At 41.3% G+C, this 23,926-nt stretch overlaps 1 protein-coding gene across 1 annotated transcript in view; it reads right to left on the bottom strand.

Moving 5' to 3' along the window:
* Positions 1–23,002, bottom strand: part of PACS1 (phosphofurin acidic cluster sorting protein 1) — a 143,485-nt gene extending 120,483 nt beyond the window's left edge. The window contains exon 1 of the mRNA XM_027579406.2: positions 22,411–23,002. Coding sequence (XP_027435207.1) covers positions 22,411–22,760 — 350 coding nt within the window. The 5' untranslated portion in view covers positions 22,761–23,002. The remainder of the gene's footprint in view (positions 1–22,410) is intronic.
* Between the last annotated feature and the right edge of the window lie 924 nt (positions 23,003–23,926).

Below are 23,926 nucleotides of genomic sequence, written 5' to 3'. Positions count from 1 at the left end.
GGGCTGTTGACATAAAGGACAGTAGAAGACTAAGGGGTTACTACAGACTGGAGGACATGGAAAGACACAACAATGAAGTCCACTGCATGCTCCACACCAGGATGCTGGACCAGAATGGAAAAGGAAACATTGTTGGGGCAGCCGGCAAAATGTGAACAGGGCCTATGGATTGGGGAGCAGGGTTTCATCAGTGCTAATTATTAGAAAGACATGTAGTAGTTACTTAGGAGTGCACCTGACTGGGGGAAATACACACAGAAATAGTATGGGGTCATAGGGCAACACATATGAAACTCGTTCTCAAATGACTCAGAAAAATTAGTTTAGAGAAAGATAGTCTAATTGAGTAGATGTGGTAAAATGATAACAGTTTGGGAATCTGGCTGAGATGAGAGGAATGTGGAAGCTCCTCCCGATCACAGACTGGAAGAAAACAGTACAAGTATACCTCATTTTACTGTGCTTCACAGATAAAACATTTTTTACAAATGTAAGGTTTGTGGCAACCCTGCATCAAACAAGTCTGTTGGTGCCATTTTCCAAAAGCATTTGCTCACTCTGTGTCTCTGTGTCATATTTTGGTAATTCTCTTAATGTTTCAAACTCTTTCATCATTATTATATTTGTTATGGTGATCTGCAATCAGTGATTATGACTTTGTTAAAAGCTCAGATGATGGAGCATAGTGGGTTAAGCATCTGCCTTCAGTCCCGCATCAGGCTCCCTGCTCCAGGGGGAGTCTGCTTTTCCCTCTGCCCCCCCCACCTTGTGCTCACACACTCGTGCGCTCTCACATGCACGCTCTCTCTCTCTCCCCTTCGTGTGTGTGCGTGCACACACAGGCAAAAATAAATAAATAAAATTTAAAAAGAAAAGCTCAGATGATGATTAGCATTTTTTTTAGCAATAAAGTATTTTTAAATTAAGGTATGTATGTTGTTTTTTTAGACATAATGCTATTGCACTCTTAATAGCCTATAAACACAACTTTTACATGCACTGAGAAACCGAAAAATTCATTTGACTCACTTTATTGCAGTATTTGTTTTAGTAGGGTGGTCTGGAACTAAATCCGCATTATCTCTGAGATATGCCTATATGTACCAGATACACACACATGCACACACACACATACACATATGTACCTGAGAGGACCTGATCTGTAATATATAAATAACTGCTATAAATAAATTAAAAGACAAACATACCAATTCATAAAATAGGCAAGATTTAAACAGATTCTTCACAAAAGAAGATATCCAAATGGCCAGTAAGCAGATATTCAATGTCATTAGTCATTAAAGAAATGCAAAATTAAACGAGAGGAAGTTACAATTTCACACTCATGAACCTGGGTTAAATTTTTTAAAAACCTAACAAAACTAAATGCTGGTGGAGATGGAGCAATGGGAACCCTTGGACATTGCTAGTCTTAGTTATCTACTGCTTTGTAATAATAGTGTCACAAACTTAGCAGCTTAAAACAACAGATGTTTATTATCTCACAGTTTCAGTGGGTTACAAGCCTAGGCACAGCTTAACTGGGTCCTCAACAAGACTTCAATCAAGGTGTCAGCTAGGGCTGTGGTCTCATGACAGGCTTGAGTTTCCAAGCTCACATCATTATTGGCAGCATTCAGTTCTTCCCAGGCTACTGGACTGAGGATAATGTTTCTTACTGGCTGTGAACTTGAAACTGCCCTCAGCTCCCTGCCACACAGCCCTCTCCATAGGCAGCTTACAACATGGCAATTTGCTTCTCCAAAGCCAGCAAGGAGAGAGTATCCTCACAAGATGGGCATTACAATCTGATGTAACATAATCACATACACATAATCATGTATATCCTCCCACTGTTTTCACAGTCTATTAGGAAGGAGCAAGTCCCACCCATACTCAAGGGGAGGGAATTACACTGGGCATAAATACCAGAAAACAGGGGCATGGGGGCCACCGTAGAATCTGTCTGCCATAGTAAGTGGGAATGTAAACCAATACAACCACTTTTGGTAAAATGGCAGTTCCTTTTTTTTTTTTAACACTATAGTAGTTCTTTTTTTTTTTAAGATTATTTATTTGAGAGAGAGAGAGCAGAGCAAGCAAGACCATGAGTAAGGGGAGAGAGGCAGAGGAAGGGGGAGAAGCAGGCTCTCTGCTGAGCAGGGAGCCCGATGCAGGGCTTGATCCAAGGACCCTGAGATCATGACCTGATCTGAAGGCAGACGCTTAACCAACTGAGCCACCAGGCACGCCCAAATGGCAGTTTCTTATAAAATTAAACATATAGCTACTCTAAGACCTACCATTCTACTTCTATATATTTACCTCCAAAGAAATGAAAATGTCCATATAAAAACCTGTAGAAGAAAGTTCATAGCAGCTTTATTCATAAAAGCCAAAAACTGTAAACAACCTGTACGTCCATCAACAGAACAGATAAATTGTAGTCTCTTTTTTTTAAGTAGACTACATGCTCAACATGGGGCTAAAACTCACAACCCCAAAATCAAGAGTCACATGACCACTGACTGAGACAGCTAGGTGCCCCTGTAGTCTCTTTTTCAATGAAATACTATTTAAAAACAAAAACTAATGAACTACTAACATACACAACATGGATGAATCTTACAAAAGAAGGCCAACGTAAGAATACATACTACTGTATATGATTCCATGTATATGAGGTTCAAGAACAGACAAACTAATCCTGGTGATATAAACCAGAACAGTTACTGCCTATGAGAGGTGGGGACTGATTGGAAGTGATCAATATGTTCTATATCTTAATTCAGGTGTTGGTTAGATGAATGTATATATTTATCAAAACTCACCAAACTATAAACCCAAGATCTGTGCATTTCACTGCATTTTAAATTTTACTTCAATAAAAGAAACATTTAAGTACACATTAATAGAAAACGAAGAGAGTTTAGCATGGTAGTTAAAAGAATAGATTCTGAGGCCCCACTGCCAGGGTTTGGACTTTGGCTATGCTACTTTTTTGGGCAAGTTACCTAGCCTCTCTACCTATCTGATAATTAAATGAGTTAACACATGGACAGCAATTAGAACAGCACCTAATATATATCAGGCACTCAATTAATGTTAGCTATTATTAAACAAAACTAAAAAGACAATTATTAATGTTAGGAAAAATTAAAAGTTGGCCAGGAAAGGAAAATCACAGTTTACTACATGACTGAACAGTGACTTGCCTTTCTATGGTCATAATAATAAAAACCGAAATTCAATTTTATTGGGAGAATGTGGTGATGGTAGCCAATCTTCCACATATGGAATTCACCAGATAACGTCCAAAGATTGTTTCAGAAACAAGCCTTGTAGAACTACTTGACTCTTCAAAATATATGCATAATACTGATTAAAAATAAATACAACAACAGGAAAAAAACTATTGGGGGAAGTGGACTATTAAAAAATAAAACCATGGGGAGGAAAATAATCAAGTGCTCAAACTCAAATGAAACCAAAATGCAGCTAAAAGGAGCATCAGTCTGTATAAGAAGCTGCAGTCTAGACAGAATACTAACCAGAGGGGAATCACACTGAAATTCAGGATCATTTGACTATTAAGTATATTTCATATTAAAATTGGAGAGATAGTATCCTTCCTCTCTCACAACTACATTCCAAGGTCTTGTCACCCTTTTATTCAGTAGGAGGCCAGGCATTTCTTAATCCATTGGCCAAAAGGCCATACAGTGAATTAATATGAATGAGAATTTAATTATAATAATGTATCACTTATATTCACATGGACACTTTCACTGAGGAACATAAAACTTGCTTAGATTTTACCATAATCTTCAAAGCATTTCCAAGCAGTAAGACAAGGAAGGAAATGGAAAGTGAGTGGTTTGCCTTTCATTTTGAAAACCAGAATTAAGATATAGAAATCCCTACAGAGTAGTGCTCTTATTACCTTCCTATAAACACACAAGCTTTTAGAAAATAGCTTTTCTATTTTAGAAAAAACTTTCTATCAACAAGTTATTGCTATAGTGGCTGTGGTAGAAGAACCCCAATGGGGCACATCCAGACTATTTAGGAGGCTTCATCTTTGTGACTATGCTTATTGTCCCTGCAAACTTGCAAACTGACATCAACAGCATTTTGTTAGTACTTTAAGATAAAGAATCTATAAACTGTTTCATCTGTTCTTCCCAACAATCTTGATGAGTCAGCCAGGTTTATTTTTATTTCTTTCCATTCTGATGAAAAGACTGAAGGTCAAAAGGTAATTAATCCCAAATTACAGAGTTTTTATTAAAGGAAGATTTAATTCTTCTGGCTCCAAATCCAGTGTTCAATCCACCCTGCCAGTATATTTGTGCCAACAGAAGTTTGTGAAAATGAATCATTTGTTAATTTTTAAAGTCTAGATTACAAACGGCAACATTTGAAACTGTTGGCTTACCTTAGGTTTCTTCCTAAAGCAAACAAAAATCCAAACACACTTGAGGCCATTCAAGCACACTTACATTTATGGACAATGATAACTGTAATAAAGGCAAAATGTCTTTAATAAGTGAGTCTTAATGTGGTAATGATGGTACTAATGCCTCTAAGGTGCTTTCTGGATTGTCACAATGATTGGGGACTTTATTGACATTCAGTGGTGGATAAACCAAGAATTCGAGACATCCTACCACCCACAATTCCTCTGAGTCCTGCACAATTAAGAAATGACTAGCTTCCTACATGTTTCCAACATTCATGTAAATGAAAACATTCCACCCAAGGGCAGAACCAGGTTTTGTAGGGTCTAAAGCTTATTCTAGTTGGACAGTCCTGTATAATAAAAAGCATACAAATTCACAATTACAAAATTAGCTCTAGTATCCTAAAATATCAAATACGTAGGAATACATCTAAAGAAGGATGTACAACATTTCTATACTATTAAGTGCAAAATCAACAAAGGAAGATCTAAGTAAATGGAGGGACATACCACATTCATTAATTGAAAGAGTCAATATTTTGGGTGCCTGAGTGGCTCAGTTGGTTGAGCGACTGCCTTCAGCTCAGGTCATGATCCTAGAGTCCCAGGATCCAGTCCCGCATCGGACTCCCTGCTGAGCAGGGAGTCTGCTTCTCCCTCTGACCCTCCCCCCCTCATGCTCTATCTCATTCTCTCAAATAAATAAATAAATAAAATATTTTTAAAAAAAGAAAGATTCAATATTTTAAGGATTTAAATTCTCTCCAAAGTAATCTACAGATTCAATACAATCCTAATACAATTCTCAAAAAAACTTAAATTGAAAAGCTGGTTCTAAAATTTCTAAGGAAATGCAAAGAACAAAGGCTAGTAAAGGCGACCAAGAACAAACACACAGCTGGAAGACTTAATACCACCAGGTAATAGGCCTATTATAAAGATATAATAATAGGGGCGCCTGGATGGCTCAGTCAGTTAAGCATCTGCCTTCAGCTCAGGTCATGATCCCAGGGTCCTGGGATTGGGCTCCCTGCTCAGCAGGGAGTCTACTTCTCCCTCTCCCTTCTGACCCACCCCCAACTTGTGCTCTTGCTATTGCGAACACTCTCTCTCTAATGAATACACAAAAAATCTTAAAAAAAAATAAAGATATAGTAATACAGACGGGACATTTGTGCAAGCATGGACAAATTCACCAATGTACAAAACAGAAAGTCTAAAACAGACCCACATGTAAAATGTCATGTGATTTATGATCGAGGTCACAATGCAAAACAATGGAAAAAAGATGATCTTTTTAAATAAATGGTGCAGGGTTAATTGAATATCCATATGGAGGGAAATATATCTTAACCCCTCATACCACACACAAATATCAATTTCAGATGAACTGTAGATCTAAATGTGAAAAGTAAAGCAATACATTTTAAAAGAAAATATTAGTGAACACCTTTATGATATTGAAGTAGGCTAAGATTTCTTAGAGGACATAAAAGGCACTAAACATAAAGGGGAAAATTGAGAAACTGGACTAAATTAAGATTAAGAATTTCTGGGCGCCTGGGTGGCTCCGTCGTTAAGCGTCTGCCTTCGGCTCAGGTCATGATCCCAGGGTCCTGGGATCCAGCCCCGCATTGGGCTTCCTGCTCCGCGGGGAGCGTGCTTCTCCCTCTCCCACTCCCCCCTGCTTGTGTTCCTTCTCTCGCTGTGTGTCTCTGTCAAATAAATAAATAAAATCTTAAAAAAAAAAAAAAAGATTAAGAATTTCTGTTCATTAGGGGCGCCTGGGTGGCTCAGTCGGTTAAGCGTCCGCCTTCGTCTCAGGCCACGATCCCAGGGTCCTGGGATCAAGCCCCACATTGGGCTCCCTGATCAGTGAGGAGCCTGCTTCTCCCTCTCCCTCTGCTGCTCCCTCTGCTTGTGCTCTCTCACTCTCTCTCTCTCTGACAAATAAATAAATGGAATCTTAAAAAAGAATTTCTGTTCATCAAAAGACACCATTAAAAGAGTAAAAAGGTAAAATAAATAAATAAGTAAAAAGGCAATCCAATGGTGTATAAGAATATGTTTGTAAGAAAAAGAACTCCTACAAGCCAATAAGAAACAGAGACAACCCAACAGAAAAATGGGCAAACAACCTGAACAGACAATTCATAAAAGAAAATATACAATACTAATAAGCTTATGAAAAGGTACTCAACATCATGAGGGAAATGCAAATTAAAATCAACGGAGAAACCATCTTACCTCCAACCAGAAGGGCTAAAACAAAAAAGGCAAAGAATACCACCTGTTGGTGGAGATGTGGTACAACTGGAACCTTCATATTTGCTAAACTGAGCATATACATACCCCATAATCTGTCAATTCCATTCCTGCTTATATACTCAAAAGAAAGGAAATGAAATATATCAGAGTGCTTATATTCACCAACAGACATGGACAAGCATGTTCATAGCAGCACTATCCATAATCACCCCAAACTGGCAATCTCCCATGACTATCACCACAGAATAGTTAAATAAACTGTGATGTATTCACCCATGGAACACTACACAACAAGAATATATGAACTGCAACTACATGTAACAATGTGGATGAATCACACAAACATCCTGTTGAGCAAAGTCAGATACAAGAGTGTGCACATATGAAGTCCAAAGGCAGGCAAAACTTGACTTACACTGCTATTAAGTTAGGATATGTTCATTTTTGGTGTGTGGGGGGAGAGGTAGTGATTAGAAGGGGCAAGGCAATGTTTTGGGTTGTTGGTAATGTTCTGTATCCTGATGTCTGTGCTAGTTATGTGGGTATGTCCAGCTTGTAAAAATTCATCAACTGTACTTATTATGTGTACTTTTCTAAGTATATATTATACTCCAACACAAAGTTGTTTGTTTTTTTAAATTAGGTATAGGGCCATGAGGGAACCTCTGTACATGAAGGGCCTTAAGCTTAAGTTTCATTAGCTTCATAATTAATTTGCCTTTGGTCTCACCAGACATACATGTAAGTAAATAAAAAGCAGTTTATAATTATCTAAGCCTACACCTAAATAGATTTTACACAGAAATTTAAGTACTTTCTTCATCATTTAATATATATGGAATTTTCCAGGAATGTAACTACTATGTAAATAGAGGAAGGACTGTACTTTGTTTTGTACAGAACTTCGTGAAGATTTATTCAGAATTCTGGAAAATCATTATCACCAATAGCATTGCCACAGATAATCTGACTTATCCACACAATACACCTGTATCAGTCTCTATTTATAACTGTCATATTCACACAGGAAAAACTACCTGCAAGTACCTGATAGCTATACTTTCTGATGTGCCCCGCCATTTACAAATGTCTTCTGAGAATTCACATATAGAAATACATACTGTAGGGCGCCTGGGTGGCTCAGTTGGTTAGGCGACTGCCTTCGGCTCAGGTCATGATCCTGGAGTCCTGGGATCGAGTCCCACATCGGGCTTCCTGCTCAGCAGGGAGTCTGCTTCTCCCTCTGACCCTCTTCCCTCTCGTGCTTTCTATCTCTCGTTCTCTCTCTCTCTCAAATAAATAAATAAAATCTTAAAAAAAAAAAGAAATACATATTGTATTACAAATAGCCTTCCTTTTGTTTTTCCTTCATATTGCAATTAAGATATTGTAGACATGTTGGTAAGGTTTTATTATCTGGGAATTTCATTTCAGGATAGAAAAAGGGCCATAAATTCTAATTCCTGAATTTAATACCTGTTCTCATGTTATCCAAATCACAAGTTAAGTAATATACTTACTTAAAATGTAAAAGGATAATGAAAAAGAAAAAGGAAAACGCAGGTACCATTCCAAGAGCAATTACCTAAATATATCATAAACTTGATCTAGACATGGTGAACAGAAGAGGGAAATAAGAGTCCAAACTACAAGATCCAACTAAGCCCTTTTCCTTTTAAATCAGTAAGATCCAGTTCAGCATTCACAAGCAAAGGGCTCCATTATTTTCCTGCTCCCTTTCAAAAATAGCTCCACCTTCAAGATTATACAAATTAGATCATTCTGCAGCAGGATTCCTCCTTACAGAGCAGCTCCTAGGAAGCACAAGCAGGCTGTCTGCTGTAGCAAACTATTCATTTAAAAAAACCATGTTTTTGACTTTTCAGTTTTACTGGGTGGCAAAGAATATGTGCTATAGGTATTAGTGGCTTCTGCAACAGATTTCCCTTATTAAAACACATCAAATAAATAGGGATCACTGAGGATATACGAGACCAAGGAAATGTAAGAGCAGAATAATCAGGGATGTTGAGACTCAGCTGCTCCAATAGCTTCATCATGGCCTACAGCAAAAAAAGAAATTAATCTAGATTAACACAGTCAGTGCCAACCTATAGATTATTCATTCCATCACCCAGTAAATTCCCAAGGAAATTTATTCCCAGTTAATTACAAATGGCAAAAGTGGAAACAAACTCCCTCAAGAACCTTGACAAGTTCTGTTATACAGATCTCATTCTTACATAATGTCACTTAAGATAAAGTTTAATAACAATAACAATAAATTCTTTTGTAAAAACCAGAAAACAGACACAAGGAAGTTAAATTAAATTTTCAAGTCCTCTTTGAATTCTTTTGCTCTGTCATACCCCAAATCCAACCCATAAGCAAATCCTTTAGGCTTGAAAATATAGCTAGAATCTGATGAATTTTCTTCTCTTCCACCTCTACCACCCTGTTCCAAGCCAATATTAGCTCCCATGACATCATCACAACACTACCTGGACTCTTTCCTTCCATCCTACCCTTCTTTATAGGCTATTCTATACACAGTGGTCAGTGGGTATTTTAATATGAAAGTCATTATTATGCCTCTTCTCTGGCTCAAAACCCCCAATGGCTTCCCGTCTCACTCAATGTCAAAGCTAAGTCTTACAATGAGGCCACTGTACGAGATCTGGGTCCCCTTTGCTTCTCTGACTTTCTCTCCCATTACTCACTCCTCCTTCATTTGGCTCCAGCCTACTGGCCTCCTGGATGTTCCTGGAACCTACCAGTACTTGCTGTTCCCTCTGCTGGCTTAGCTAAATGTATGCTCCGCAAAGATTGCCCCCTTCTCTGAGGTCTTGTCGACCACCTTATTTAAAACTGTAATTCTTCTCGGCTCCACTTATTCCCCCTTCCTACTTTCTTTTTCCCCATCCGACATACTCTATCATTTGCTCATTCATTTGCTTATGGTCTGCTGCCCACCTGCCCTTAGAAGGTAGCCTCCACAAGAGCTGGGATTTTGTCTCTTTTACTGACTGTTCTCTCCTCGGTGTCTAAAGTGGTGACCAGCTTATGATGTATACTCAACAGTTACTTGCTGACTAAATGACTACTAGGTAGAGGAAAAGTTAAAGAGACTTATCCAAATCCACATGATGAAGTAAAGCCAAATAAGAAACCAAATTCTAAAGTCAAAACATTTCTGGCATATGGTTTTGAAGAGATTATAGCAATTTGCTGACTTTTTTCCTGCAGATATTTATAAGAATAGGAGGAAATACCTGAATGAGCATCAAACAAAACAAAGCAAAACAAAACAAAACCCAAATAGAGCCATCATTCCGAACAGTCATTTTTCTAAAAATGTTCTCTTAAGTGGACTCAAGATGAAGCTTCAACAACTGAGACATGGCATTCATTCATCAGTAAGGCTGCCTGAGAACCAGGCCCTTCCAGAACATAAGTAAACTTATTGCTTGGCCTAAGTCCAAAGCATGCCAAACTAATTTTATGCCAAATCTTAGTTTAAGAAACCATATCCCATTTCTAGCCCAAATTCATTTCCCCAATAAAAGGATACTTTCCTTTTTCTCCATGGAGAGAAAAGCTGACTGAAAAGATTAAGGAGTAATATTTAATAATATTACAGCCATCCTTTTTTATGTTTTCTTTAAAGGAAGGATAGAGGGGATTATCAACAAGTAATAAAAACAAAGCGATAATGATATTGCATACAGTTAATGAACAATTCTCCCCATTAAAGGCAAGGGCATAAACAATTTATTGCACATTTTGGTGGCAGAGAGGAAATACAATTAAATCCATTAATAGCTACAAGAGTTTTTATGTTCCCAGAGGACCTTGGTTTCCAGAGTCGCTTATTCATTTTCATCCACAGCAAAAATGGTGCATGGCAGATATGACAAATGTTGTAGACTACTTTCCATGTATTTTAGTTTTGAGGAGACAATTTTATTAAACAATAGACTAAGATAGATTATACTGCCACATTCCATTGGATATGAGCTAAAAGTGCCAAACAAAAGCCTACTTGTGAAGACAATGTAAATGATGACTAATGTAAATCAAGTCTTTCACAGGTCAACAAATATTATACCATCAAATTCCAGCTTCACTGACATTACCCAAAAATGTTATGGTAATGATTTCTATGAATACAGATGCTCAAACATTTTACATTTTGTTTCTCTTCATAACAAATCAGCAAGGCAAAAAAGGGTGTACTCACTTTTTAAAAAGAGGGAAAATAGTGACTTGCCTAGAGGTAATCAAACAAATTTCACCAAACAATAAATATAGGGCTTTATTTACTAACCCATAATTCTCCAAACCAAATGCAAAACTTGACTTGTATCTCTAACTGCATCTTCAATAGGGTTTTTTTTTTTAAAGATTTTATTTATTTATTTGAGAGAGAGAGAGAATGAGAGATAGAAAACACGAGAGGGAAGAGGGTCAGAGGGAGAAGCAGATTCCCTGCTGAGCAGGAAGCCTGATGTGGTACTCGATCCCGGGACTCCAGGATCATGACCTGAGCCGAAGGCAGTCGCTTAACCAACTGAGCCACCCAGGCGCCCTTCAATAGGGTTTTTGACTCCCTAAGACTTTAGAAGATTAAACCCCTACCCAAACTCACCAGCAATCCCATCCTTGGAGTACAACCCAGACCAAGAAGTACATAAAATGTTTCTTCCTTGTCCCAGAACACCGCAGCTGTGAATCTCATGTATTCAGATGATACTGTCCATTACTCTTAGCCTTCATTTCCAGAGCCCATTCATTCTTAATATATTTGATTACCCAGTTTTTTTAGCCCATGGTCTATTTAAAGCAATAAAGCAGAAATAAGGCATATTGATAGCAGTAAGGAAAAATGAAGACAAAAAAAGCAAACGTATGAGTTTAAAAATATGTAACACATACCGGTCTACACTCCATTTCAAGCCCTGATGTTCACCATGAAGATACCATTCATCATGATAATTAATCCACACTTGAGAAGAAGTTAATCTGTGGTTTACATATTCTTAAGGAAGAACCAGAAACATGTAAATATATTTGTAGATTTCCAACTAAAATGGGGCAGGGGCGCCTGGGTGGCTCAGTCAGTTAAGCGTCCAACTCTTGATTTTGGCTCAGGTCATGATCTCAGGGTTGTGAGATTGAGCCCAACCTCAGGCTCCGTGCTCAGCTGAGAGTCTGCTGAGGATTCTCTCTCTCCTCTCACTCTGCCCCTAGTCCCCCTTTCTCTCCCTCTCTAAAAATAACAGTAATAAAATAAAATGGGATAGTGAAGTCTTGGTGTTTATTAAAGGAGAAAATTAACATATACATACAAAAATCCAAATGTTTCATGATAAACCTTAAATGTATTATCAGGTTTCTCCTATAAAAATAAAATAGAATTTTTCTATAGTTTGAGACATAAAAAGTAAAGCTTAAGGAGATAAGAGAAAAATACCAATTCCATTTAAACCCTCGTTTTCTTAGGAGTCACTTGGCTTTTATTAGTAATAAATGGCTAGCTGTAAACCGGTTTAGTTGCTCTTCTGGCTGCCAAACCAGAGCTAAAGAAGTCAGCAGGTAGAATAGGGAAGCTGTCAGGTCAAATTGGCTCAAAACAAAGTTGTGGTTTGCAGGCGGGGCCTGAACCATCTCTTCCGTTCATATAAGCTGGCAGGATGTAGAAACAGGATCCTGATCCAGCCACTGCTTCAGAAAACCAAAATATTTTATTTTGACTTTAAGCTTGGGGTTTGGCAGGATCTGTGTCTAAAGTGAACCCAAGACCTTATGATGGTCCCACTGCGGACATCAGAATATCAACCCTGACTCCAGAAAGAAAGCAGTTTTTAGACGGGTATCAGGGAGAGACAGAGAAGTTGGACTGGCAATAAAGATAGCAATAGTAATAGTAGTAACAGCTATTATTTTTAAGTGTTTTCTATGTGCCACATAAGCATTTACTTGTATTAATCTCATCTAATCCTCATAATTAATGAGGCGCAGGGACAATTATTAGGTCCATTTTGCGGATGAGAAAATTAAAGCATTAGAGAAGTTAAATAATTTACCCAAATCACTAAATGGTAAATGAAAGAATCGGGATTAAAATTCTGGCTAACTGGCTCCAGAACTGGCAGTTATAGCCATTCTGCTGTTAAGTTTCTTGCTATCTATAATCTGGTAATAGAGCAGCATTTTGTAATTCCAACATGACAAAGTGTAAACATTAGATATTATTTGTCAACTATGAGAACGAGCCAGGGCTTGAGGAACACCAAGTTTAAAGAGAGAAATCGTTCTGGTGTCAGATAATCATGAATCATGAGACAAATCCCAACGCCACCTCCCTCTAGACTGTGTAGCCTTATAAAATGCCTTCAGCTCACTGGGCCCTGATTTCCCTTTCTGGGAAAGGATCTCAGTACTTGCCTCTGAAGGTTATTATGACACACAGTAAATGCTCCATTAGTCTAGTTTACTTCTTTTGGGTATCAACTCAAACTTCACCAGAGACCTTCTCTGACCACCCTATCCAAAAGAGCCCTTCCACCAACATTGTCAATTCCCTCACTGCACTTTATTTTTCATCATGGCATTCACTCATTACCTATTTATTTATATTAGAAATATATAAAATAAATACCTATTTATTTATATTTATATTACCTAAACATAACTATTTATTATCTGTCCCTCCACCCGAATGTATACTCTAGGAGAGAATGAATTTCTCTACTCACTTACAGCAGTGCTTGGCACACAGAAATATTCAATAATTGCTGAATAAAGCACTGTGTATAACAAATATCCATTCAATAAACATTATAAATAAAAAGGCACTCTTCATCTGATAAATGTATTCATTGAGCACCTATAAGGTAACTAATAAATGAACCAGATTATTTCAGATGATAGCACCTAAATGTGAAGATTTATAAATTCCCAGAATAGGCAGGGAAGGGTAGCTTTCCAAGGTGGTAGATTAACTGAGACCTAAATGATACTCACAAGCCAGCCACATGATGATGTGGGGACAAAGCATCCCAGGTGCAAGTGCAAAAGCCCAAAGGCAGAGGTGACCACGTCTAGGCCCAGCTTGCCCAGAGCCAAGTGAGCACGGTGGAGAATGACAGAAGATAAGGTCAAAGACACAGAAGGGGCCACATCTTGAGGTCTTTCCTAAGGCATGAAAGGGGGTTTTATTCTAAGTATGATGAAAAGTTATTTGATAGTGTCACTTATCTTCACCCACTAGCCTGTATACTTAGGAGATCAAGGAGACCAGCTGGTCTATAAACATTTGTTAAATGAATGAATTGGGAAGATTATGAAGAAGGGAGTGACATAATCTGATTTTCTTTTGAAACATCACCCTGAACTGCTACTAGTGGTTACACTCCAGGAGGAAACTAGGGTGGCAAAAGATGGGTAGAATTACAAACAGTAGAATGCAATGTGGTTTGAGAAGTACTGTAATACAGAGAAACGGAAGGATAAAGCTGCTCTGTAAACTCTGAAGCCGTTTGGTGTTTTTTTTTTTTTTTAAAGATTTTATTTATTTATTTGAGAGAGAGAGAATGAGAGATAGAGAGCACGAGAGGGAAGAGGGTCAGAGGGAGAAGCAGACTCCCCGCCAAGCAGGGAGCACGATGCGGGACTCGATGTGGGACTCGATCCCGGGACTCCAGGATCATGACCTGAGCAGAAGGCAGTTGCTCAACCAAATGAGCCACCCAGGCGCCCCCGTTTGGTGTTTTTAAACAGGAGACAGGGAAAGGTCAGTGAGGAGGGAACAAATAAATGACAACTGATATCCTAAGCCTTTTGTGTTTTCTATACTATTAAAAAAAAAAAACTGCTACAAAGAATCTCTATCTCACCTATGAAAAGAGGAACAAAAGGAAATTCAAGATAGACATACAGACAGACACACACATACACACACAAGATGTTTTGGAGAACAACTGTAAAAAAAACAACAACACCTTTTTATGTCTAAGCACAATACTCAGTCTAAATTTCCTCAGGGACAATTCATAAGCCAATTACATCCACAATGTGACCTGGTGGAAATCCTGCTCACAGTAAGGTTTTGAGAGGCAAGTTGTCATCTGGAAGAGTTCACAGTCCACAAAGAGAGGAACAGGTATTCCTCTAGTAGGAATCAAGTTTTAAAACATCATTCCCTTCATATCTACCTTTATCTGTATTGAATCACTAAAACACACATAAATTACAGTGTAATTTCTAAGATACACATCACAGTTCTAAAAATTTTTTTGCCAAAATACTCTATGGATATTACCTAGTGTCACGTTCACAGAACTAGAAGTACTGTAAATGCTGAAAGGGTTTATCTGGGAGTTGGCAAGGACCACTGTTCCCAAAGAGAAAAAAGAAAGGACAGTATTCAGGGTCAGAAAAATGTGTGAGGCTACAACTAAACTCAGAGATTCTCACCTTGAGTGTATCTTTTTTTTTTTTTTTTAAGATTTTATTTATTTATTTGACAGAGAGAGGGGGAACAAACAGGGGGAGCAGCAGGCAGAGGGAGAAGGAGAAGCAGACTCCCCACCAAGCAGGGAGCCCGACGCAGGGCTCGATCCCAGGACCCCAGGATAATGACTTGAGCAGAAGGCAGATGCTTAACCAACTGAGTCACCCAGGCGCCCAACCCTGAGTGTATCTTAAAACACTTTACGGTCTAAAAGAATCTATGTAAATATTAAATAAATAAATGTACCATTTTCAGTACTACTTTGTCAACCACCCACCACAAGGGAAACAGCATCTAGAACATTCCCCATTCACCACATTTGCTATCAATAAAAAGGAACAAGCAATTCTAGAACCAAGAAAGGAAAGTAATGAGTGGAATAAAACTTTAGTACCCCATGTCTTTATCCATTCAATATGTACTTTTTTTTCACAGTCTTACTGCAATATAGAATTTGCAAAGTTCACTCCTTTAAGGTATATAATCAAGTAGAGTTGATATGTATTTTTAAATATATATTTTTAAAACAACATTCACTGGTCTGTTCTGTAAGACATGTTTATTATATAAAGTTTAGAAATCATCACAAAAAAATAAGGACAAAAATTAATATCACATATAATCTAGTCATCTAAAAGCCACTTTATTTTTTTTTAAAGATTTTTATTTATTTATTTGAGAGTGAAAGCGAGAGCAAGAGAGAGAGAGAGTGAGAAAAAGTCAGGGGGAGGGGTAAAGGCAGAGGGAGAAGCAGACTCACCACTGAGCAGGAAGCCCGATGTGGGGCTCAGTCCCAGGACCCCAGGATCATGACCTAAGCCGAAGGCAGACACTTACCCAACTGAGCCACCCAGGTGCCACTAAAAGCCATTTTAGAATTAATGTTTCTAGACAGTTTTCTTAATAGGTATTGACTAAGACCTAAAACTGTGGGAAACAAACGGCAGGCAGGCACCAGGGAGCAAATTCCCTAAAAGAAGTGAGCATATTAAAATGTAAAAACATTTATAGGGGAACAACTAATAGAAGAAAACTAACAGGTCCTTGAAATAGTGAAAAAAGGGGACATTTTAAAATAATATGGAAGAGGACAAAAGTATTCAGCTTAATTAAATAAATAAGGAGAAACCGCAGATATTAATACTAGAAATACCATGGTTAGGCAATTTTCTCTTTAAAATAGTGTTATCTAGGGATGCCTGGGTGGCTCAGTCGGTTAAGCATCTGCCTTCGGCTCAGGTCATGATCCCAGTCCAGCATCGGGCTCCCTGATCAGCAGGGAGCCTGCTTCTCTCTCTGCCTGCCACTCCGCCTGCCGCTCTCCCTGCTTGTGCTCTCTCTCCGACAAATAAATAAATAAAATCTTTAAAAAAAAAAATAGTGTTATCTAATAGAACTTTCTGTGGTCCTGAAAATGTTCTAGATCTGCCTTGTCTAATACGGAAGCCACTAACCACATGAGACTAGTGTGACACGAAATGTGTCTAATACAACTAAGAAAGAGAATTTTAAATTTTATTCAGTTTTAATTAATCTTAAATAGCATGTGCAACTAGTGGTTACTGTATTGGACGGCACAGCTTTAAAGATAAGACAGCTTATGATGTTAAGACTTAAGTGGATATCAAATGGAATGCTTTCACAAACTGTTTTCTGGAAGATATATAAGCTAAGCAACAATTTATGATCACTTACTGGCCTTCTCTACTGCTCTTCTACTCTACTTCTCTATCCAACACAGAGGCCAGATATAGGTCTACCTAAGCGGCTCCCTGAGCTGTGACTGCAGCTCTTCTCTGGTCTGTAATAAGGTAAAAGGGAATGCAGGCCCAGCAGGCTTTCGAACCACACAACTGCCCTGTGAATGGCAGGAAGAGGAAAATACTCTAGAGTTGGTGTCTAGGCATAAACATCCTGATTCTCTAAAACCATCAGAAGCTATGCTGGTTATTCTTCCAACTAGGCCTAGAGAAGGGAAGATTCTGTCCATGCTTGCCAAACTAAAACCAAACCACCTCACTCAATCCAGCCCAAGGGGCCTCTGAAAGACATTGTAAGACCAACTTCAAAATCTCTTTTCTCAAGAGCTCTAATACCACTCTGAACCCACACTGGAAAAAGACCAACTCTTATGAGCATTCCTACAGCTACCTTGGATGCCTAAAGTACTCCCAGAATGTGATGCCACAGATGCAAGCCAAGCCAACTCCAAATTTTGGAGGATGCACTAAACCTTCAAGTCCAGGCCAAAACAGGACAAGCTTCCTGGCTTGAAGCAGTGAAAAGACACAGCCCATATTCTTACTTGTACCTCCCTCATGCACACTGAGGCAAACATGCACAGTAACAGTAGCAGCTTACTGGCTCAGCTAAGAAATTGGAAAACTAGTTTAAAAAGAAATCACATAACCACTAATGTGCCCAAAAGATCTGTAAATCAATACATGTAAAACGGACTCTGTGAAAGTCATTCTCTTTCTGACTTAAGGAATCTGAGCTTCCACAGGGACAATGGATAATATTACCCTGATAGAGAGGATATTCTATTACAACACTCACAATGTGAAACTCAAATCTTCTAAGATACGAATATGCTTTTAAGACTTTTAATGCTAGGGAAATAATAAAAATTTCACCAGGTGTCTCTCTTACTTGATCAATTTCATTTACTTCATATCTATCATTTAAGAAGTACTTTCTCTTACAGACCTATAGGTCCTATTTTGTATTTATTTCACCCACATTTTAGAATGAATGGCAAGTAAAAGTATTCCCAATGAACGGATAAAAAAATTAAGGTGTGGAAGAGTTTGCCTTGGCATACAGTAAGAATATAAGAATAATATAGCCTGGCTTGCCTAGTGCTTTTGTGGTTAGAGGGGCAACTGTTCCTAAGTGTCTTGATGAAAGTAACACTTCTACTGCAGACTAGTCATGTCAACTTAGCCATGGCCATCTCCTTTGGTTCTAACAGTTTTATCCAATAAGGCTTAACTTTGGTATCCAATTAAAAAAAAAAAAAATGTGGTCTAAGGAGAAATGCAATTGGTAACTCCTGAACTCCTTCCCTAAGTACACATACAGATAAGGATATGCAAATGTGGTTTGTACTCAAAAGACGAAGGTGATACAGTTTGTAAGTGATATAACAGAGCACATTTTATCTCCAAATAATTGGTTTTATGCCACTGAGGAAATTTTGTACACCCGTGAAATTCATTTTTTTATTTTTTAAAGATTTTTATTTATTTATTTGTCAGAGAGAGAGAGAGAGAGAGAGCGCACAAACAGGGGGAGAAGTAGAGGGAGAGGGAGAAGCAGGCTCCTCACTGAGGAAGGAGCCCGATGTGGGACTCGATCCCAGGACCCTGGGATCATGACCTGAGCCGAAGGCAGATGCTTAACGACTGAGCCACGCAGGCGTCCCTTATTTATTTTTTTAAAAGATTTTATTTATTTGTTTGACAGAGAGACAGCGAGAGAGGGAACACAAGCAGGGGGAGGGGAGAGGGAGAGGGAGAAGCAGGCTTCCTGCTGAGCAGAGAGCCCGATGCAGGGCTCAATCCTAGGACCCTGGGATCGCAACCTGAGCCAATGGCAGACGCTTAACGACTGAGCCACCGAGGCGCCCCTACACCTGTGAAATTTAATAATTTTTCTGCCTCCACTACTGAAGAAACTCAAAAAGAGAAAAGAACATCAGGGAAAAAAACTTCACCATACAAGGACCAAAGAGAAGGGATCAACAATGAAACTCTAAAACTCTTCCCTTAACATCAAGCAACATGCCACCTGCCTATAATATCACCACACCACTAGCCAATACATGGGCCATAGTAGAGGAAGCACTACTTGGTAAGGAGAGAAAACAATGTCAACTTCTAAAGCTGTGAATTTCATGAACTATAACAGACCTACCTGCTTGTAACAGAATCTTAAAAGCTAACTGTATTTCCCAGTGATTACCTCGGGAGAGTGAAAACAGAGGCAAGACTGGAGGCTTTTTCGTTTTAAATTTCCATCTTTCTGTACTGTTTGAATTTCTAATCATGGACATGTATTAATCTTTTAACTTAAAAAAATGCTGTTAAACGGGCGTCTGGGTGGCTCAGTCGTTAAGCATCTGCCTTCAGCTCAGGTCATGATGCCAGGGTCCTGGGATAGAGCCCCACATTGGGCTCCCTGCTTGGTGGAGAGCCTGCTTCTCCCTCTCCCACTCCCCCTGCTCATACTCCCTCTCTCGCTGTGTCTCTCTGTCAAATAAATAAATGAAATCTTAAAAAAAAAATGCTGGTAAAAATGTCAATGAATAAAACAATTTAGTTATTTTAAAGCCAACTATAGGTATTCTCTTCAACCATAAAAAGCTTACGTATATATATATATACAGAGAGAGAGAGAGAGAGAGAGCCTTAAATCCACTATCATGTATACATTTTTAAGTGTACATATGTTACATGCTTGTGTCTCATTTAAGTTACATGAGACAAGAATGTTAATCCTAGGCTATATACAGAGTGCTGCATACAGGGTGCACATTGCCAATACATTCTAAACAACATGAACAAGTAAACAAGGAGACCTCAAATTAACCAGATGACTCTAGTAATTGGAAGGGCCAATAGCAGGGCATTTTCTCCCCACAGGGTGTTATTTTCCATCCTGCAGATAAAACAACATGCTCCAAAGAGCACAAGTGTTCCACAAGGAGCTGGGAGGCACAAGGGTGATAGCTGAAAAACAAAGTCAGAGCAGGACAGCTGACAATCTCAAGGGCTGGTTAGTAGACATGACATAACTGCATGCTCCCAGCAGGTGAAAACAACAAGCCAACCTAAGTCTGTCACACCAAGTTAGCATAATAATTACCCATTTACTCAGGATGGTAGGCTGTTTCTTGGGCTAATAATTTATTACAGGGACTTTTCAGTGACCAACAGGCGCAGGCAAAAAAATAAAAAAAGAATCAACAGCAATCAGTGATTTTATTTATCTCCCTCTGTTGCACAGCAGCTTCTTAACAGTTGGCTCAATGCCTTTTCGATTTAACAAGCTAGAAAAGGCAGTTGTCCAAATGTCACCAGTCAAACAAACATAGCGATAGAAGTGAAGGAAGAATGGGCAAGCATGTATTACTAACACTGGACCAAGGTAGGAAGGGGTACAGGGCTTTTATGTTTGAAAGAGGTAGATTAAAATACTTCAACTATAGATGGACCCACCTAGAAAGAGAGAAGCCTGCTAAGGACCATTACACACTAAACTCCCACTTGAGTTTGGTGTTGTGCTAGGGCACTGGCCAAAGCAAACTAAACTAATGTGGCTTCTGATTACCCTGAAGGAAAGACAAAGAAAAAAGAAAGTGTAAGTCAGTGAAGTGAACGCTGAAACACAAAGGACATGAAGAGTAAGGGGGGCGGGGGGGGCGGGGGCATGAATGGAAGACAATTTAGCATTATCTAAAAAAAGTTTCAGACGTATACTCTGCAAACAGCAATTCCACCCCTATATATAAAGCCAACGAAAAGAAATTTTTGCAAGGAACACCAGGAGTCCTGGACAAAAATATTTAAAGCATTACTGTTCCCGTTAACAAACAAGAAACAACCCAAATGTTCACCAAAAGGAGAATTATGATATATTCATACAATGAAATTCTATCCGTTAGTGAAAATATTTAAACTAGAGCCACTGTACCCCACTGACGAGTCTCACAAGCTTAATGCTCAGTTAAAACACAATAACGACTGACTTAATTTACAGAACACATACAGTGTGACGGCACTTACATAAACTTCAAAAACACTCAAAACTAAAAAATACTGTTTAGCGATGCATGCATGCAATAAAACTACTTTTAAAAGACAAGGGAAATAATAAATACACAATTCAGGATAGTGTTTACCTTTGTGGGGGGAAGTAGGGGATATGGTCAGGAAGGGCATCCTGAGGGCTTCAACATAATTTATAATGCTCTATTTCTTAAGCTGAGTCATGTATAGAAATGTACTTTTCATCAGTTTGTAAAATACCCTATCTAGGAGATATCTCTGTGTGTGTATGTGTATAATTTTGTATGCAAGGAACGACTCAAAATAAAGGGAGGGGGAGATAAATAGAGTTGAGGCTGGTACCAGACAATACTTCCTAACCCCAACTTACACATCCATCTACCCAGGCTAGGCTAACAGAATAAGGAACCAGTCCAAAACTCCAAGGCAACAGAATCGGCTCAGTTTAGAGGTGACAAAAAGATCACCTCCAGGCACTTTTCTGGGCTTACTAGGTGAAACCAGCTCCAGTGTCTGTTCACCGGGTAAACTGTAAGACACTGCACACTGTCCCCAAAGAGTTGGAGAAACACTGCTTTGCCGATACAGAAAGAGAAAACATCACAAACTCAGGCATATTTTAATCAATGAAAGGAAAGTCCCCAGATGGTTCCAACAGAGGAATGGACTGAATTTAAGGAACAAGGCAGTAATTTTATGTAGCCCTCCAGGGCTGGGAGAATTTGTGACTAGCTACTGGGGAGGGAGGAGGGAATGAAAAAAACACTTAAAGACACATTAACTAGGACTTTTACAAGAGCACAGAGGCCAGGAGAGAATGTGTGTATTCTGAAGCCCAAACGAACGTGCGCGTACTGAAGACTGGAAGCCTCAAGGGTTACTCTCTGGGCTTTACCTGGCAGAAGGTGACAACGGAGTTTGGCACCCGCTGAGTATATTGGGAAATAATACTATCAAATGACATCTATACCACATCTCTGTAACATATGTACAGCCCACGGGCGCCAACGAGGCAAGGAAAAGAGTCTGTGACATTCGCAGGGAAACTGACCGCCAGGGAGGCCGGACTCGGTCAGATCGACGAGAGAAGGCCCCGGGCTGAGAGTCCAGAAGGCCCCAATCGGGGAGGGGAAAAGGGTGGTCCCGGGCCGAGGCAGAAGGTGGGGCTGCCAGGAGAGGGCGGGGTCCCCGCAGGAGGAGCCCTGGGAGGCCTGGCAGCAGCCCGGCAGGAGCCAGGCGGGGCAGCGAGGGGGAATCCAGGGAGGGGGCGCTCCCTTGGGCGCTGGGACGGGGAAGAATGAGAAGGCGGGGGGGCCTGTCACAGACCCGGCCCTGCGGCCCCGAGGGCCCGGTCCCCCCCGCCCGCCGCTCACCTGGGCACGCAGCTGGACGAGCTCCGGTCCACCTCCCAGGTGGCGTACAGGTTCATCTGCACCGGGGCGGGGGTGCGGCCTGGCCCCGGGCCGGCGGGAGGCGCGGAGCCGGAGGCCACCGCGACGGCCATGGAGGTGGAGGTGGACGAGGACGAAGAGGAGGCGGCCGCCGCCGAGGTGGACGAGGACGACGAGGTGGCCTGGGCCAGCTTGGGGGGCGTCGGCTGCTGAGGCGGCGGCTGCTGCGGCGGCTGCTGCTGTTGCGGGGACTGGGCGACCCCAGAACCCCGCTGGCCGCTGCCGCCCCCGGCGCCTCCAGGACCACCACCCGCCCCTCCGCGTTCAGCCATGGCCCGGCCGGGGGTGGGGGGCGCGGGGGTTACGGGGATCCGGACGACGCCGAGAGGACGCCCAGGCTTCTTCCACGGCGGCGGCGAGGGATCGACTCGTCTCCTCAGCCCGCCCGCCCGAGCGCGCGAGCGAGCGAGCGAGAGGCTGCACGCACGCGCGGGGCCTCCCGGCGCGCGGTCCTCGCGCTCGCCCGCCGCTGCCTGTTGCGGCTCGCGCCGCCGAGACACTGGGTGGGCGTGTCCGTGGGGGGCGGGGAGCTCTGGCTGGCGCCGGCCCCACCCAGCACCGAGGGGCGGGGCCCGGGCTCGCGCTCGCGTCCCTGGCGAGCCTGTGGGCGCGCTCCCCTCGCTCCCCTCGCTCCCCTCGCTCCCCAGCTCCCCAGCTCCCCAGCTCCCCAGCTCCCCGCGCTTCCCTCGCTCCCGCACCCGGCCGGACACTGCCCTTAAATCCGCGGCGCGGGCGGCAGCTAGCCGGCCCGCTCCTCCCCTCCCCCGCCGTCCTCTCGGCAGCAACAGCTAGGCCAGCGGAAACTCCGCTTTTCCGGGGCGCGGCCCCGGCCAGGAGGAGGCTGCCGCGGGAGCGCGCTTCGGGCCCCTCGGGTCCCCAGAGCCCGCGTCGCGCCAGCCTACCTAGCCGCCCCCCCCACCCACCCCCGCTCTGCGCCCCGGGGTTTCTTCACGACCTACAAAGGGAGCCGTGGCGACCCAGTGGTCGGCCCGCGCGCCTGTGGGCCGTGAAGTTTCCGTCCCTGCTTCTCTCCACCATAGGCGCGTGGGCTCAGAGACCTAGAGTCCAAAAGGCCCTGCCTGGCAAGGGTGAAAGAAATATAAAGCTAAGCCCTGGCCCGTCAGGAGCCACCCTTCCTCCTTTTCTGTCTTACTGCTCCCCTCCCTCAAAGGAGTCTAGAGTTCCAAGCCCCTCCATCCCTACCCTCAATTTCTTCCACCTGTAATGTCTTTCTCTGCTTTCACCCTTTAGTCTCTCTACCATCCTACTCCTCCCAAGACTTCGCTCAATCAACTGCCACGTCCAACATGGGATCTCCCACACCACACACACCCCCACCCTCCACCCCCCACCCACCCCCAGTCATCCATCATCTCCAAAAACCATCTTGAAGTCTCCTGACACCGGCACCTTGGTTGGTGCACTTTGGGCAGAGCAA

The sequence above is a fragment of the Zalophus californianus genome, chromosome 11 (genome assembly GCF_009762305.2).
Source record: "Zalophus californianus isolate mZalCal1 chromosome 11, mZalCal1.pri.v2, whole genome shotgun sequence".
Lineage (NCBI taxonomy): Eukaryota > Metazoa > Chordata > Mammalia > Carnivora > Otariidae > Zalophus > Zalophus californianus.
The sequence above is the reverse complement of the archived record's forward strand: the minus strand, read 5'-3'. Positions and strand labels throughout refer to the sequence as shown.